At 39.8% G+C, this 18,391-nt stretch overlaps 1 protein-coding gene across 2 annotated transcripts in view; it reads left to right on the forward strand.

Annotated features, from left to right (window-relative positions):
• BMPER (BMP binding endothelial regulator) overlaps positions 1-18,391 on the forward strand; it is a 247,467-nt gene that overhangs the window by 45,029 nt on the left and 184,047 nt on the right. For both annotated transcript variants that reach the window (XM_080818648.1, XM_080818647.1), the window contains exon 4: positions 15,484-15,566. In XM_080818648.1, the coding sequence (XP_080674774.1) occupies positions 15,484-15,566 (83 nt within the window). The remainder of the gene's footprint in view (positions 1-15,483; positions 15,567-18,391) is intronic.

Consider the following 18,391-nt stretch of genomic DNA (forward strand, 5'->3'; position numbering starts at 1 on the left):
GTGGCCTAAAATAACACTTATTTATTATATTAACGTTTCCATGGGTTAGGCTTCTAACACAGCTTTGTTGGGTCTCATAAGTCTGCATTCAGGGTCAGCCAGGGCTGGGGTCTCGTCTGAGGCTCAAGATCATCTTTGAAGCTCATGTTGTTATTAGTAGAATTTAGTTCCTTGCAGCTATAGAATGGCTTGCTTCTTCAGGATCAGCAGGAGAGCATCTCTCTGACCTATAGACCCTTTTAAAGGGCTCATTTGGTAGGTCATGCCCACTCAGGTTAATCTCCTTCTTTAATAACTCAAAGTCAAACTGATTAAGAATGTTAATTACAGGGGCGCCTGGGTGGTTCAGTGGGTTAAATCCTCTGCCTTCCACTCGGGTCATGATTCCAGGGTCCTGGGATCGAGCCCCGCATTGGGCTTTCTGCTCGGCGGGGAGCCTGCTTCCCTTCCTCTCTCTCTGCCTGCCTCTCTGCCTACTTGTGATCCCTGTCTGTCAAATAAATAAATAAAATCTTTAAAAAAAAAAAAGAATGTTAATTACACCTGCAAACTCTCTTTATCTTTGCTAGGTGAGATACTCTAATCACAGGAGTGCCATTCATCACATTCACGGGTCTTGTCTGCAGTCAAGGCCCGCGGATTACACAAGGTGGATATATTAGGGAGTAGAAATCATGGGGTCCATCTTAGAATTCTACCACTCATACTCAGAATAGTTCTGAGATGCATGACAAGTAGACGAATCTATGGAGAATGGTGCTTAGAGCTAGAAGATAGCCTACAGATCACACTGCATACTGTTATGCTAACAAATGCTGACTCTTGGCTGTTCTCTCTCTTCCTCTGGTCTGGTGGCCACCAAGCCCTGCAGAGTCCGGCTCCTGCCTGTCCTCTATCCTTCTCTTATTCTGGACTTCTCCAGAGAGAAGACCTTTTATCATTTCCCCGTGTTCTATGCCCACCTCCTGCCATAGACTTTTGCACATGCTGTTTCCTCTGCATGGGCTGCTTTTCCATCTGATGTCATCTAGTTAACCTGTATCCTTTCTTCAGTTCTCACGTGAGAACCGAAGAATCACTTCCTTAACTCCACAGCCACTTGTAATAAAATTAAGTATCCCTCCTTCTTAAGAGGAGGCACAAATATGTTTGAACATTTTGATTTTCTGTAACAGCCATTAAACTGGAGGCTCTGTGAGGGCAGCGACTATAGTATTCTCAGCTGTGATCACTGCCTGGCACACAGTGGTGGCCTACTGATTATATGTTGGAAAAAGGGGAGTAGGAGGAAGACAGGAAAGTTTGGGCCAAATTTCAGTCTTCCCTAGTTAGGACTCATAAAGTCAGCTGCACATTCAGTGTGTTACTATTGAGTCATATGCATCTTAACACATCATAAGTCCTTTGGGGATTCTGCATGGCTTAAAACAGAGTTGAGTAAGAATTCAAGGGAGAGAATAACAATGTATAAACAGGAATGAAGAATGGATGAATGTTTATAAGTCAGTCCTAGATTCCCGATACTTTACTGTTTCTTCACTGAAATCCATATAATGTTAAAAAAAAGTCCTTAAAATCACCAAACCTCTGTGTATTTTAATGTGCTACTGACTCTAGTGTGTTTCAGTGTTAACAGACTTGGTGATAACCTCGGTGTAATTTTTGGTAGCTCTTTCCTTGTCTTGTGCAAAGTTACCCAGTAATATTATGCAATGATGACTTCAGATTTCCTAGTTACCATCAATTTGATATGATTTTCTGTTTCCTTTTATCACAGCATATAAAACACACCTCTAATTTAGCTTTGAGTTTTCTGCAGCTGCTCTTAAAACTATTCTGTGACTGCTTGTAACTTGCCCGCCATGAAGAGTAAAACCTCTCTGCACTTGAAGATGATTTTCCCCCTCTGCTGTCTTATATTTCACTATAGGAATGAAATCATAGTGATGCTTATCATCTGAAAATGTCTTGGAATCAAAACACTCTGATCTCCTCTGAGGCTTCTAATGGCATTGTTTCACGGAAGCTATCCGACCAAGAAAAAAAAAATTGAGGGGTTCTGAGCGGGAAGTTGGGGTGCATCATTAGAAACTACAGGAAAGAAATGATTTGACACAGAAGCCCCCAACACCTGTCTAGGTTCTCTTTGATTTCCTGCTTGAGTTTGGCAATTGCAAAATTGACAGTATGTCTGTATGTGTGACATGTATCTATTTATGATGAAGCATTAATGTACATGCATCTGTGTCTTATTTTAAAAATGATCATCATGCTGCAATTATAACCATTCTTCTTGGGGTTTGATCGGTGACTACTCTCTTTATCTTCAGAAAAAAACTGGCACTTTTTTTTTTTTCTTTTAAGACCAGTGTTCTAGGCTCTCTTTTTGAGAGGAATCTCATCTTGAGAGCTAATGTGTATTTACCTTAGAAATCTGTCTGCTGGAGAGGGTGACATTTAGCAGCACTGATGATAATGGTGAACAAAGTACATTGGTATGTCCATGAACTTGAGTGCATCCTTCACTCAGATGAGCTTATTTACACTGGAGCCAGCTAATTATGTTTCTAGTAGCTTGGTGGTTAAAGGGCTCAAGATGTTTATCTGCAGACATGCTTGGGCATTGACCAGCTGAGGTTTACCACATAAGGCAGCCTTCTGACTACCTGAGAATGTCTGGGCATTCTCTGAGCCATACCTGGGGCAGGCAGAGGGGTTGGATTTAAAAATGCACTTGGAGTTTTTGACATTTTGGGTTCTGGGGACTGTGGTATGGCCACCTTGATGAGGCCGCGAATGCAAGGGTGACAGCTTGAAACCTCCAGAGGAAAGGCTACATTGAGGAGCTAAATGCAAAAGCCAGGGTAATATGTTCAGGCATCTAGACAAGGAAATTCTGTGCTCTGAGGCCTGTGGATTAGAGGATAAGCATAGAAATTCTCAGTCATTTGAAGAATGAAGTGAAACAGGACTAGACTTGGAATTAGATGCAGAATCAGTTCCCAGCTCTGTCATTCGTTTCGTTACTTGACCTTCGCCAATCCATCTCTTTCTGGATCTTCGTTTTGTCTTCTGTAAAACACAGAGGTCCTGAACCTAGGTGTGCCTCAGCATTGCCAGGGCTGATGTGAGATATTCAGATTCTGGAGTCCCACTCCACACCAAGTGAATTGTAATTTCCAGTGAGTGAGGCCCAGATATCTGTATTCTTTTTTTTTTTTTTTTTTTTTTTTTAGTTGTGGTAAAATATATACAGCATAATTGCCATTTAAAAATGTATAGTTCGGTGGCATTAAATGTATTTGCATTGTTGTGCAACCATCACCACTGTCCACTTTAAGAACTTTTTCATCATCCCAAGCTGAAACTCATCCCCACTAAACAGTAACTCCCTATTCTCCCTTCTTGGCCCCCAGTAACCTCTATTCTACTCTCTGTCTCTGTGAATTTACCTCTTCCGGGTATCTTGTAGAAGTGGAATTATACCACATTTGTCCTTTTGGAACTGGCTTATTTCACCTAACATAGTATCTTAAAGGTTCATTCATGTTGTAGCATGTATCATAATTCCTTTCCTTTTTAAGGCCAAATAAGAATTTGTTGTGTGTAGATCGCATCTTTTGCTTATTCATTCACCCAGCAGTGGACATTTAGGTTGTTTGCACTGGGTGTCTGTATTCTTAATTAACACCGATGTGGTTCTGATGTTCAAAAGGCTTGGAAACCACTGGAATTAACGTTCTTCTGGTTATTCTGAGTTTGTGTGTAGGAGGAGTCTTAGGAAGAGGGTGAGATATAAAGTCAAAACTGAAACGATGTGACTGTTGGTGTTCTTATTTATCTAGGTATATAAAATAAACAGCCTAACCTCTGATGCCAATCAAATGCCCTAAACTCTAACCAAGTATTCTTGGTCTGCTCTTAGGAAGAGAAGAAGCTTCACAGACCCAATTGCCTCCAATGTTAAAATACACAGTTCTGTGTACAGTGCTTATCTTCCCAACTCTTTGCTCAGGAACATCATGGTAGTTCAAAATTGACTGTGGTGGGAGGATTTGCACCTTGGAAACGGGAACACCCTACAAAATCAGGCTTTTCCCTTTTGTAGAGTTGATTATTAAACATTAGCAGCGCACCACGGACTACATGGTAGGTGTTCAATGTTTTTCTTCTTTTTAACACTAACAAAAGAAACACATTTTAAAAGATAAGCCTTTGTTGACAGGCTGAAACCCAGAAATCCATGGTTTTAGGGTTTAGGAAGTGCAGACGATTGATAGTACAGAGCTCCCATTCAGCACCTCTCCGTGAACTCCATGTTGGATGAGGTGCGGGTTTCTCTGTTGGTGGCGATTTCTCCTCAGCCCTCTTCAAGTATGATCATGCCTATCAGTGACTGCTTTTCTTGTCAGATATCTGGCAATCTCTTCTACAGCTTCTGCCCATAGGTGAAGGTCTTTTTCAGTTTTGTCCTGTTTTTAGAGAATGAATTTTTCTCTTTAATGCCCTTATCTACCCATGCTTCAGATGTAACGAAGACCTCCCTCAGTTTCCATGGCAGGAGATAAGAGGGGGGCCACACACAGTCTCCCAGACGACTCTACAAATATGTTTGGGCTGTTTAATCAGACGCCTTTTCTGCTGGCCACATAGTCCTAAAATCCTCCCACGCAACTGAGGCTCAGCTCAAACCTTCTAGAAAAGAGCTTAGGTAAAGGAGGTAGCAGATAAGAAAAAGATGGGCTGTAAGAATCTGCATTTTTATGGCTCCCCACCCCCAACCCCCAAGGGATGCCCTTAGTCCTTGGACTGCTCTTTGACAAATGCTTGCTGAAAGTGTAATTGGGAAACACAGGCAGGCTTCATCCTGCAGAGGAAAGGCTCCTAAGTAATGTGTGCATCAAGCCTGATTTTTCCTTTATAAACAGTTTTTTTAATGGCATAAAAAGGGGCATGCCCTACAGGGGTATTTTGTAGACATAGACAAGCTTATTCCAAAATTTACATAAAAAGGCAAAAGACCTAGAATAACCAAAACAATTTTGAAAAACAAGAGTAAAGGGGGAAAAAATCAGTCTACCCATTTTCAAGACTTACAATATAGCTGCAGTAATAAAGACAATGTGGTAACAGCAGAGAGGTAGACATATACATCAGTGGAGCAGAATGGAAAGCCCAGAAATAGACTCACACAAAATGCACAACTGACTTTGACAAAGGTGCCAAGTCAATTCAATGGAAGAAGACTGACCCTTTCAACATCTGGTGTGGGAAGAATTAGACACGCACAGGCAAAAAAAATGAACATGATCTAAACTTCATATGTTATATAAAAATTAATTGAAAATTGATCGTGAACTTAAATGTGAAACACAGAACTATAAAACATGTACAAAAAGCATATAGGAGGAAATCTTTGGGACCTAGGGTTGGGCCAAGAGTTTTTTAGATTTGACACCAAAACACTGTCCACAAAATGGAAAAATTAACGAACTTCAGTAAACATTTTTGATTTGGAGAAGGCCTTGTGAAGAGAACAAAAAAATCTTACAGAAAATGAGAAAGAGATATGAGGAGGTGTTTCACCATATTGCATACACAGATGGCAAGAAAACTCATGAAAAATTACTCAACATCATTAGCCATTAGGAAAATGCAAATCAAAACCACAGCGAGATATTACAACTCACCTATCAAAATGGCTAAAGAAAAAAATAGCATGATTAACACCAAATGCTGGTGAAGATGTAGAAAATCTCTCACATATTGCTGGTAAAAATATCAAATGATTCAGCTACTCTGAAAATGAGTATAATGGTTTATAGAACTAAATACACACTTACCCTATAACCTAACAATTGCTCTCTTGGGCAATTCCAGTAAAATGAAAACCAGTGTGACCTCAAAACTCTGTACACAAATGTTCACAGCAGCTTTACTCATAATAGGCAAAAACTGGAAGCAACCCACATGGTGTTCAGTCGGTGAATGGTCAAACTGATGTATCCATACCGTGGAATGAAACTCGGCAATAGAAAGGAATAAGTTATTGACCTGTGCAAAAACTTCTTGGATGGATGTCAAAACAATTATCCTGAAAGAAAAGAGCCAATCTCAAAAGGCTGCATAATGTGATTCCATTTATATAACATTCTTGAGTAACAAAATTATATAGATGGAGAGCTGATTAGCTGTTGTCCAGGCCTAGGGATGGAGGTTACTAAAAAGTGGAGTGAATATACTAATAAATGAATAGCCTGAGAGGGCTTTGTTGTGATAATACCGTTCTGAATGTTTGTTGGTTATACAAAGATGCACATGTGGTGAAACTGCATAGAAACACACACACCCAGACACACAGGAGCACGTGTAAAGCCAGTAAAGTCTGAGTAGGTTCTGTGGACTGCACCAATGTCCATTCCTGATTTTGATAGTATATTATAGCTATGAAAGATGTTAACACTAGGGGAGGTTGGGTGAAAGGTGGATGGAAAAAGATTTTTTTTTTTATCTTCCTGTGAATCTATAATTATTTCAAAATAAAAGGTAAAAGAAAAATGGGGGTGGTAGATTATTTCTGACAATTTTTATGCAATAAGCCCTAAACATCCTATTTAATCAACCATAAAGGCTACATCTGTGTAATATGCTTCCCAAAGTGTAAAAATCGTGCAATGCAATTCATTAATCACAAGATGGCATTTCATATGTGTGTTGCGTATAGCTCATTTTTCTTCATGCTAGTCTTGATGTCCTTGAAATTACTGTGGGGAAACTGAGGGCTCCATTCATTATTCTTTGTGGCCACCATAATTTATCCTGTGATGTTGTTGGTGTTTGGCTGTCTTCAAATAAATCTTATTTTCTTAGGTTGCTGCCGTGTGCCCCAAACTGAAACATGTTCCTGTTTTGAAAAATGGATAAATCCAACCTTAGATGTTTGAGTTTGATCTTTTGATCCCTTATTATCTCTTATTATTTGTTGCTTCAGTAAGCCTCAAGCATGGCATGGTTGGTAGCCCAAGGTAAAGACCTTCGGAACAGAGTTTAAACATAGACCCACAAAATCAGGTCTTGCCTCTTTGGCCACAAAACCTGCATTTATTTACTTTATAATATTAGTATTAGACATCATTGGAACATGATTTTAAAGTATCATTGAAAGGGAGCATGTTGTGTTCTCCAGATATCATTTTTGCTTTTGAAGCTGCCACACTCTAAGCTTCCTCTGTGAGCCTGGCGGGAACCAAATAATGAATGGACCATGGATCTTTGAGCAAGATAAAAGGAATGGCTGTATGACCTGGACAAAGTAACTCAGCTTTTCTTGAGTTCTTATTTAAAAAACTAAGGGTAAAATTTTGTGTCCTAGAATTCTTTCTGTGAGGATAAAATGAAATCACATGTGAAAACTCCAAGGACAGTGCCTCACCTGTAATAATTATGCAATGATTTGTAGTTTTTCTCTTCTTTCCTTTTCTCTTGTTGGAGGATTCTTTATTAATATTTCTGAAAATGTTTTTTGGATCCCACCTTCGGAAATGAACTCTAGTGACGTTTTGCCTGCCCACATTAGAAAACCAGTCTGATAACTTCACAGGAAGTTTTTGTTCTTTTTTTTTTTTTTTCCATATTTATTCCATATGAGCTCCAGTCAGTTCTTTCTCCTTTGTCTGTTGAGGAGCAGTGGGTGTTGGTTGTTTAACAATGGGGTGCTAAGGATAGAAGGCTGGCCAGCCACGACAGTGCCAATTCTACTGAGAGGGAGAAGGACTCCCATGTTCAGAAGAGTTTATGGTATGTCATTTGCAAATATCTTCTCCCATTCCGTAATTGCACTACTAGGTATCAACCCCAGAGATACAAATGTGGTGATCCGAAGGGGCACCTGCACCCTAATGTTTATAGCAGCAATGTCCACAATAGCCAAACTATGGAAAGACCTGATATGCCCGTGGATAGATGAATGGATAAAAAAGATGTGAGATATTTAGGCAATGGAATATTATTCAGCCACCAGACAGGATGAATATTTACTATTTGCATTGACATGGATAGAACTGGAGGGTATTATGCTGAGAGAAAGACAATTATCCTATAGTTTCACTCATATGTGGAATATAAGAAACAGCACATGGGATCATAGGGGAAGGGAAGAAAAACTGAATGGGAAGTCATCAGAGAGGGAGAAAAAACACGAGAGACTTAACTATAGGAAACAAACTGAGGGTTCCTGGAGGGGAGGTGGGTGTGAGGGTATGGTGTAATTGGGTGATCAGCATTGAGGAGGGCATGTGATATGATGAGCACTGGGCGTTATACTCAACTGATGGATTAATTATTGAACTCCACATCTGAAACTAACGATGTACTATATGTTGGCTAATTGAATTTAAATAAAAAAAAGAATTTATGGTAAGAACAGATCAAATGCAGGAGTGATGGGTGATGTGGCTCCTATAAAAAAAGTTGTTGCAAGCATTTTTCTCCCTTAATGCATTGCGTATTTCCTTTATTGTGTTAATTACACTAAAAGTTCAAAAACATATTTTATTGCACAGAAGCCCAATTTATTTGTGGCTCATAGAATCTGTTTTGTTACCTTAATATCAATGCCAGATATTGTATATACTATAATCTTATGAACTTACGAGACTGGCTCTATAAGCTACAATTTCCTCACTTGACATCTCCAATAAACACATAGATTAGAAGTCCAAGTAAGGCACCTGGAGATTTTGTGTTCCTTTATACTGGCGGAGTGAGTTGAATTTGCAAATCATTTGTCCTCATCTAATATTTCTGCATATTTGAGATTTTATTCATAAAGCCATCAAAAACTAAGTAAAATTGCTTTCTGCCATTTCTTTTTCTATTGTTGATTATTTCATTTCAATCACATATTTAATTTTCTAATTGGAACACAAAAAAGCCATGAAAAAGAATGTTGTGGGGGGCACACACTACTCTTTAAGAACTCAGTTCATGGGGCTGATTCTTTCTCTTGAGATTGAGGAAATGGTTTGACTATAAAATTCCCATTAGCCAAAAATAAGCAGAATTGCCTGCAGGATTCAAGGTAGGTACAGCCTTGGAGAGTAATAAAAGCCTGTTTTAAATGAACTCCTAAGGACACGATATAAGCCTGAGAATGGCTAGTCAGATTTTATGTTTATCCCTCTTGATTATACTTCCATATGTTTCTGGAAAACAGTGTCTGAAAAGTGCTTCATTAACAAAATTGTATTGGTCTGGGGTAATTTGGGGCTTATTGACCAAGTCTAAAGGCTGGGGCTACCCTATCAGGTGGCCTGGAAGCAGCAAAGAATGGCAATGCTGTCTGCTCTGCTTCCCTCTACCATGTGGCATGAACTGACTTCAAAGACCCCAACTTCTCTTTAATTTAAGTAAGTATGACAATTGGCATGCTAACCCTCCCCCAGCAAATGACAAAAAGAAAACAAATTTGGGGGACCAAAATGGATTTTGGACAGAAAAGTCACCCTCCTGAAAATTAACTGAAGATGAGGCTTGCACAGCATGGGAGGGGGGGCCTGAAAAGTGTTGACATGCTTCTCCCTTTTAAGGTCCAGTAGGTACCAGATGCTCAAGGACTTCCCTTCATTATGTTCCATCCTAGCCTGCCTGGTCCGCGGGGGGTGGTAAGGTTAGTCAGTGTTCACAGAGACATACTTTGACATCTGAGTTGCTCTGGGAAAGCTTTGCTTTTTCTGGAAGTGGAATAGTGAATTGAATTGGTCCGCCTGCCAAGAGGAGGAGACAGGAGGTCCAGGGAATGCCATCTTTTCAAAAATTCTTTTCCTGTGGTTTGCAGAAATAGCTGCCTGTTAGTACATACTATGTATTCTTAGTGAAATTGGACATTTCTTAAGTACCTTCCACACACAAAGTACTGTAAGGAACCTGGGAAGGGACATTTCAAAGTCCACATACACATGAAGAAAGAGCACAGGAGCATATCCTGAGTGGGGAAGTTTCCAGGAAGGCTCCCCAGAGGCCATAACCTTGAGTTGAGTCTTGAAGGAGGAGTTGGCCAAGTAAAGGAGAGGCTGGGTGACCTAAGTGTCATTGATGGGATGATAGAGATGGAGTGAATGGATGATATCTGGGTTTTTCAAGAAGCTAGCAACATTTGCAAAATCATAGAGTGAGATCTTCTGGATATACATGGGGGGTTCTAAGTCCGGCATGTCTGCAGTGTGGGGAGTTTGGGGATAGCAGATAAGAGAATGAAAAAGTGAGTCAAGGCCGGGCCTGAGAGATCTACATATGTTAAGAACTTTGAATTTTACTGTAAAGGTCAGTGGTTTTAAATCTTCTCCCACTTCCACCTTCCAGATGCTCTGATCCAGTTGGTTTAGAGAAGGAAGGTTGGGGATAGATGTCAGTCTACACCTCAACCAGGCTGTGAACCATTAATCATTGATAGAGTGCAAGCATGTGAATGAGATTAAGACCCAGATTTGAAAGAGCACACACTGGAGGATACTTGAAAAATGCCCCCATCCCAGCCAAGAGAACAGTCAGCGGGCCTATTGTAGTAGTTCAGGTGGAAAACAACCAGCACCTTAGTTGAGGCAGGAGTAGAGAATGGACAGGTAATTGAAAGAGAACATCTAGAAGGTGTGTGGGTTGTGGGGTGGGGAGGGTGAGGGATAGAAGAAGGGAAGTGTGGTCAGCCAGCCACAGAGAAGTCCTCTAAAGTAAAGACTGTATATCCTTTGGATTAGGTATTTAGTAGGCAGTTGTAGCCAGAGAGTGACATTTCAGTGGGATGATGGAGGCAAAAGCCCGATAACCCAGGTTGAAGACCTTGAACCTGCTTTAAAAAGCCTTCAGGTTTGTTATGATCAGGAAAGGTGGATGGATAATCCCAGGGACCTAGATGGAGTTCCAGGAATGAAAGGAAAGGTCTGGGAAGGTAAGCTGGGGCTCTGTTGTGAGGTGCCTGCCGGGTAGGGGGTTTTATTGGTAATGGTGAGATCCAGTTCTCTGCTTTTAGGCTAATGGTAACCTGACAGATGAGGTTAAGCCTTTTAGGGTGAGACCAGGTGGAGTTAAGGCTTATTAGAAGGCCAGTGCCAATTTTTATGGTCCTGATGATTTTTAACAGCTATTTTAACAACAGAATGATGAAAATGTGTGGTATTCTTTCTCCCTTGGGATAATGTGGTGGCTGAAAAAGGTCATAACTAATAGGAAAAATGAGTTTTATTGCTTAATTGTGGATTCAGTTTATTTGTGTACCTCCTATTACCATTACCATGTGTTTTCTGAGTTGACTAGTTGACTAGGCCAGGCTTCTCTACAAGAGTGTGTATGTTTACCCAAAAAAAAAAAAAAAAAAAAAAACCCCAAAAAAAACCTCTGAAATTCCTCCCCACCCTGAAAATATTTAACATATAAAAAGCCAAAATATACACACATAAGTGAAGTATAGCTAGTTTAGGCTTGTATTTGTATTATTTTAGTTTTATAGAGAAGAGCTATTTGGGGATATGATGGTTTTGATCAGGGCTTCTCAGTGTTGGCACGATTGACATTTTGAGTTGGTTGATCCTCTGTCGTGCCTTGTAGAATGTTTAGCAGCGTCCCTGGGCTCTACCCACTAGATGCTTATAACACCCTTATCCCCCCAGTTGTGACAACTGAAAATATCTTCTAATATTATTAAAGTCTCCGGGGTGGGGGATGGGGAGAAGGCAAAATTGCCCTGGATTGAGAACTGTTGATTCGCAATATATATCGTGGTGGTTTTTATCAGAAAATGGCTACATCCTCCTGCTGCAGTATGGATAGTTTTATTGAAGCTTGTGGAGTCTGAGAAGCTTTTATCACCAGAAGAAAACTAATGAATATTTATAAATTCTCTTGTCAAAAAGTTTATTTACAAATTTTTAAAGAAAAAGGAGGGGCACCTGGGTGACTCACTCGGTAAGTGTTGCCTTCAGTTCAGGTCATGGGCGGGGGTCCTGGGGTACAGTCCTGCTTCAGGCTCCCTGCTTAGCGGGGAGTCTGCTTTTCCCTTTCCCTCTGCTGCTCCTGCTGCTGCTCCCTCTACCGCTCTCCCTGCTTTGTGCTCTCTCACTCTCGCTCTCTTAAAGAAACAAAGAAAGAAAGAAAATCTGAAAAAAAGTTTAAATTAAAGAAAGAAAAAAAAAGGAAAAGCTACTTTGCTGGTTGATTGACTATTCCTCTGCTTACCCCATGTACCCACTCTTTCATTTAGTTCCTGAATATGCTGTCGTTTAATTTTAATCTGGGTCACGAATTTCTCAGTGCAAAGGACATTATGCGCTAGAAAGTGCCCAAATAATACCACCTTCTAAAACTGGGTGTGAAAGTGTGGATTTCATGCAGGACATGGATTTTACTATTGTTTTACACCTAATGCTTTCTAACTCTGACCAAGCCACTTTAATCTTTCTGTGCAAATTTTCTCATCTGTGAAGTGAAGGAGGTTAACTATATTATCTTTAAGTTTGCTTCTAGCTCTAAGGCTGAAATGTTTTGATTGTTTTTTTGGGTTGTTCCCCCTGCCATGCACGACACCTCCCAGTGCAGTGTAACCCAAATCGTGCTTTCCAGGTTATCAGTGGTCTGTAGACTACATTGCTGGTCTACATTGAGATAAGTACAGACATAGAGAGTAAACAATTAGAAATGGTAATTATAATTTGACAGAGTAATTTCATGCCTGTTACACATAAAACAAAAACTTGAGCATGTATTTTGTCTTAGTCTTTTAAATTGAATTTTTTAGTAATTCATTTTTGTTATGCTTTATGAAGATAACAGTCCACATTGGATTGGAAGAAGAAAAATAAAACAAACTGGTCTTTCACTAGAGGTAGTTTGAGAAGCACCACCTTGAGGTATGATGGAAATATTTTTTTTTGCTCTCTTTCTACCCTGGCCAATAAGGGGGTTTCTTTGTATATTCCTCCTCTGGGGTTTCAATAAAGAGAGGGGCAAGATACTGCCTGTCTGCTTTATTAACAGCATAAAGTTGGTGGCAAAGAGAGTAAGAGGGAATTCTGGAGTAAATACGAGGTTCTCTTGGATTATATGCATATGTAAGTCTTCACAAAGCTCATGTTAGTGTCTCACATCAAATAACATGTTTATCTTAGAAACGCAAAGAGCAGTGAAAATGTCCATTTAAAAATTATTTTAGCCCTACCCCAAAATTCTTTTAACCCCAAGAATCCTCTTAGGTATGAATCTACTAGAATGTTTGGTATACTGGGGCTCTGTACTAGCTGATGTTGGTGAGGGTAGGGAGAAAAAGGTAGAGATGTGGCTTATAGCTAAAGGGATTAATATAGATGTTTTCGAGTCTATTCTCTCTTTCAGACTCATTCAACATTTTGGGAAATCTGTTACATGGACTCAGGTGTGGTAGACTGATAGGTGAACAAGGGCAGTTAAACAATGAGCACTTCACAGTTGGACCTTGGTCTTTATATGTTAAATTAAGGTGGAGGAGCCAGCCTTCAGACTGACCCTTATGTGAGGGAGAAAGCATAGCTGAGTTCTCTGCACTGTGGACCACTTGTTCAAATACGTTTTTTCCCATATTGAGTGGAATAATCCAGAGAGGCCTGTCTTACTCCTGGGAACTCTTCACACATGACCTGGCACTGCCGTTCCTGCTTGGTCTGTATGGGTTTTGTACTGTACTTCCTCCTCCAAAGTAAAAAAGGCAAGATCTTTGCTTGCTCTATTAGCAGCAGAAAATCACCCTTTCTTTCAGGTTTTTTTTTTTTTTTTTTTAATCCAGAGGATGAAAATATATAACATATTTGGAAACTCCACTGGCAGACTTGGCAGGCGTTTCATATTTACTTGGACTTAACATGAATTGGATTTGGTCCTCTGATTTCCCCGCCTCCATCTCTCGGAACAAGTTATTTATTATCCAAGTGAGTCTGTGTTAGTGGATCAGACATGCACATGGCACATCTATTGTAAGTGTGTTTGTTCAGTAAGATTTATGCTAGCCCAAATTGTTTTATATTGGTTTTCATTGTTGAAAATTTACTGTATTCATTTTTGGTTTGGCTTAAGTGTGCTAAGGGTTCTGTGGTTGAACATTTTATCACTATAACACTTCATGCAAAGGAAATTAAAAAATACATAGTGAAAGCATTTCCCTAATATGTTTCCAATCAGCTGTGTACTTTAGTAATTTGATTTGTAGGAACCAGAGAGAAGAGTATTCCTGCGCTCTTTACAATCATTCATAATTCTCTGGGAATTCAGATCATGGTTCTTAGTTTATGAAAATGTATCTTGAAATTTTCTTCAGTCCTTTATTATCCTGTTTGTGTGTATTGAGAAGGTATTTTATTTTATTAACACACCAATATCTAAAAGAATTCAGGGAAGGGGCGAGTGTTCTGTCTCTTGTCTCGGACAAGAAAAACTGATGTGGATTATGGTTGATTGGCTTGCCAGAAGTCAGTCACTGGTGCAGAGAGGCAGGCCCTTTTGTTTCTGCATTATCTGATGTGTGTGTTCCTGCCTCTGTACTCTTTGGGCCAAGCAGTCAGACTGTGCCTTGTAAATCCCTTTGCCAGGTAGACTCTCATATGCAGTGATGAGGGGCATAGCCAGGTGCACCTTCCCTGAAAGTGTAACACACGGATGGAGGGTGGCATTTGGATGAGCTCATGAAGATCTAGGCTGTGATCCTTGCACCATTATTTCTTTGGCTCTTTCTACAGGGACTTAAGCTAACTGGCTTGTTTCTTTGTTTTTGAGGATCTCTGGCCTTTGACTTACTTCGTTTTTTGCTGATGAATGAGCATGACTTCTGTTTTGGCTGGTGAATTAACTTGTGATAATCCATACATTTATAGTTTCAGATTTTCTTAATCCAGTTCACTATCTAAGAGTAAAAGCAAAGTGAAATGTGAAATCATAGCTCTCAAACTGGGAGGCAAGATTTGGAAGGTTTCATTGGTGACGATAGTATATTGTCAAGGGTCTTAAGTGGTATAGAATTTTGCAATCATTTCCTTTTTTAATTTTCTGCTTTTATTTCCTGTCATGTTTTAAAGTTCCCTCTTAACCTTCACAGTTTTCTGTTCATTTAAGTCTTATGAAAAATCCCCTTGCACGGTGGTGACTTTAGCCCTGGTCCTCCTCCTACTTCATGAGGCATAAATAAAGTCGCAAGGTCATGCATTTTGGCCAGGAGAGTTCATCAATCCATGCTTTTCCATTTGAAAACATTGTCTGGGAGGTTAATCTTCTCAGTAGACAAAGAATTAATGTAAGTGAAAACCAAGTGGATATTTAGAAGGCTTAGTTGTGTTTTGGAGAAAATAGTCAAGGAACATCATGGTTCCCACTATTGCCTGTCTGACCTTGAAGACCTAACTTCTTTTGCTCCAAAGATAAAAGAAGCACACATTCATTCTTGGTCTTTTTTCCTCTTTTGTGTTTCCTGTTTAGGTTGCACCTATGAAGGAAATACCTATAACAGCTCTTTCAGATGGCAGAGTCCTACACAACCCTGTGCTCTTCGTCAGTGCCAGGTAAAGACTATTTTCCTCTCCACTGAAAAGGAATTGATGAAGTCAAAAAAAAAAAAAAACAAACTGTATAACTTACTGTATTATTGTATCCTTATACATATTTATTGTGACATTCACCTTAACAAAAATAGATACAGGTACAGAATAGATACTGTATAGCACTCACTTCTAGAAACACGCAGTAGAATTGTTCACCATTGTTGAATTGTGCCTGGAAAAACTCCGGGAAGATGTATATGTCCTTGGGGAAAATTCATGTCTTCCTGTGAGTCAGCTTTGAGCAAAACATGAATTCCTGTTAGCAGAAAGAGGTATTGTCAGAGGATATATGTTTTCCTTCTTTGATTTAGAAACATTTTGAACTGGAGCCAATCTGTAAGCTTATTTAAATCAAAGCAATTAGTACACTGTAACCTCAATGATTTCAATCTGACAAATTTGAGAACCACCAGTTCAGTTCCTAAGGACCCCACCGTGGCTGGTGCTTGCTGCACCCTGCAAAGGGCACTGATTCTGTGAGACTCTAGTTGATACAGGGCTTCAACAGAGCAAGATAAACTAAAGGAGAAATGAGGAATCTAAATGTTCAAACTCCTTTTCTTATCTCTAAAGAAATACTCAGTTAAAAAATGCTCATCTAATCTTGACATAATTTAAAAACTCTCCATAGAGAAGATTCTGTAAAATCACTTTACCCCTAGCCCCATTTTACTGTTCCAGGATATGCTCTCGCATTTAAAGGGGAAAGAAAGGGGCGTCCAGGCGGCTCAGTCAGTTAAGTGTCTACCTGCAGCTCAGGTCATGATCTCAGGGTCCTAGGATTGAGCCCTGTATCAGGCTCCCTGCTCAGTGGGGGAGTGTGCTGGTCCCACTCCCTCTGCCTTCCATCCCCCCCACACTCCCCAGCTCAGGCTCTGTCTCTGTCTCTCAAATAAATATGCACAATCTTTTAAAAAAATATGGGGGAAAGAAAGATTAATATAATAATGCATATTTCTCTTGGGTCTTATCTCAAGTATACTGACATTTAGTTTACCAAAATCTGACTTTTATGCAGCCACACTGTTACATGCTCACAGTGGGCACACTTACTCAAAAGATCATCAGTTATTTATTTGGCTAAATGTTCAGTTCATTTGTGTAGTAAATCTAAGTTATTTGTGAAAATAAGCAGTAGATAGAACAGATGTAAATAATAGATTAAGTGAATCAATAAATATTTGTTGAATTTTTGCTCTGGATTATAGATTCAACCAGCTTCATGGAACAAAGAGATGAGAGCAGTGGATTTTAATAATCTCAAAAGTCCACATTCATTCTAAAATTTGTACCACCCGACCCACACCCTGCTTCTTGACCAGTGAAATTTCCAGTCTGATAGGGGCACTCTGAAAGCCCTGCTTACCCTGTCTTTTAAGCAAGACAACCCTGCTGGAGTTGCCTTTTGGAGTGTAGTAGAACATTTTTATGCAACAGCCAGACCTCTTGAAGATCCTCAAATTGCATGGGCCATACTTTCAGATGAAGACTTTGTTTGAATTAAATGAAAACTGTTATCCGGGAGGAAATACTTTGTTGACTGAATAACACATGAAGCCATTTTCAAGTGTTGACACTGAAACTCCTATCGCCCATCATCTTTGGTCACCAGCCACTCATCAGGCCCACAGAGAATGATGCAGGAGTATCCCATTATTATTGGAAGCAGTCCCGAGGACCAGCCCTAGGAGTCAGGAAGTGCCGACTGCAGAGCAGAGCCCGGAGAGGGGGTGCTGCCTACCAAAGATGAACTTTGCCTTTTCGTTCTCCTTCTTTTAAAAAAACTTTGCATAAACAATGAATTCTGGAACACTGAAAAGAAATTTAAAAATAAATAAAAATTAAAAAACAAAACAAAAAACCAAACCAAAACAACAAACAAACTTTGCCTAAGCCCTCCTAGCTAGTTTAGAAATATCATTCCATTCAGTAGTCATAAAAGCAAACCTCTAAGATAGTTATAAAAGCTCTTCCTCTGCTCCTCTGACACCTTCCCACTTCTGCTTATATTCTTCCTTCTTTAGGGAGTGAGACCTCCTCTGCCAGTGTGGGAAATAGCCACTTAGTGGTACCTGTCAGGGAAGGCTTCATGTAAGACATCCTCTACAAAACGGCACAGTTATAAACTCATTAAGCTCTTCCCTTCTCAGGGCACAAGATCAGTATCAGAAGAGAGAGTGCAGTGTAGTGAGTACAAAATATGGGCTCTGTCACTCACGTAACTTGTTTCTTCACCTCTCTGGACCTCTCTCAGTCTCATCTCCTGTGATGCGTGGGTCTCTTAGGGTAATGGTAAGCATCACTGAAGATGGTTCTGGTAGAGGCTGCATGCACTGGGCAGGGCTAGGTACCAGACAGGTAACAGCTAGTCAGGCTACCTGTTTTATTTCCATTTGAGTTGAATTCTAGCTTCTTTCTTAAATCCTCCTACCAAAAGAGTTTCAATGGTGAAACATTTACCTTTATTTTCCACTTTTACTTTCTTACTAAAGAGAAAAATCTGAAGATCACGGACAGGAAATTCATGCTGGGAATAAACCTGAATCCTCCATCTGGATTGCACATACGAAAGGGAAATTGATCTTGGGCCGTAGACTTTTGCATTTGCTTCAGATCCTTTTTTGATGTTGTAGATTGTGATATTTTGACAGTTGTTCTTTTTTTTTCCCCCAAATGTGATAGAGACCACAATAAATTCCTCTGGTAGTGGAATCCTTGGGCCTCACAAATATGAAGACATCTAGGATGTAACGTTCCTTTTTGGCCTGAGATAGTATGGTAGCAGA

This window comes from Martes martes (assembly GCF_963455335.1).
Source record: "Martes martes genome assembly, chromosome: 11".
Taxonomy (NCBI): domain Eukaryota; kingdom Metazoa; phylum Chordata; class Mammalia; order Carnivora; family Mustelidae; genus Martes; species Martes martes.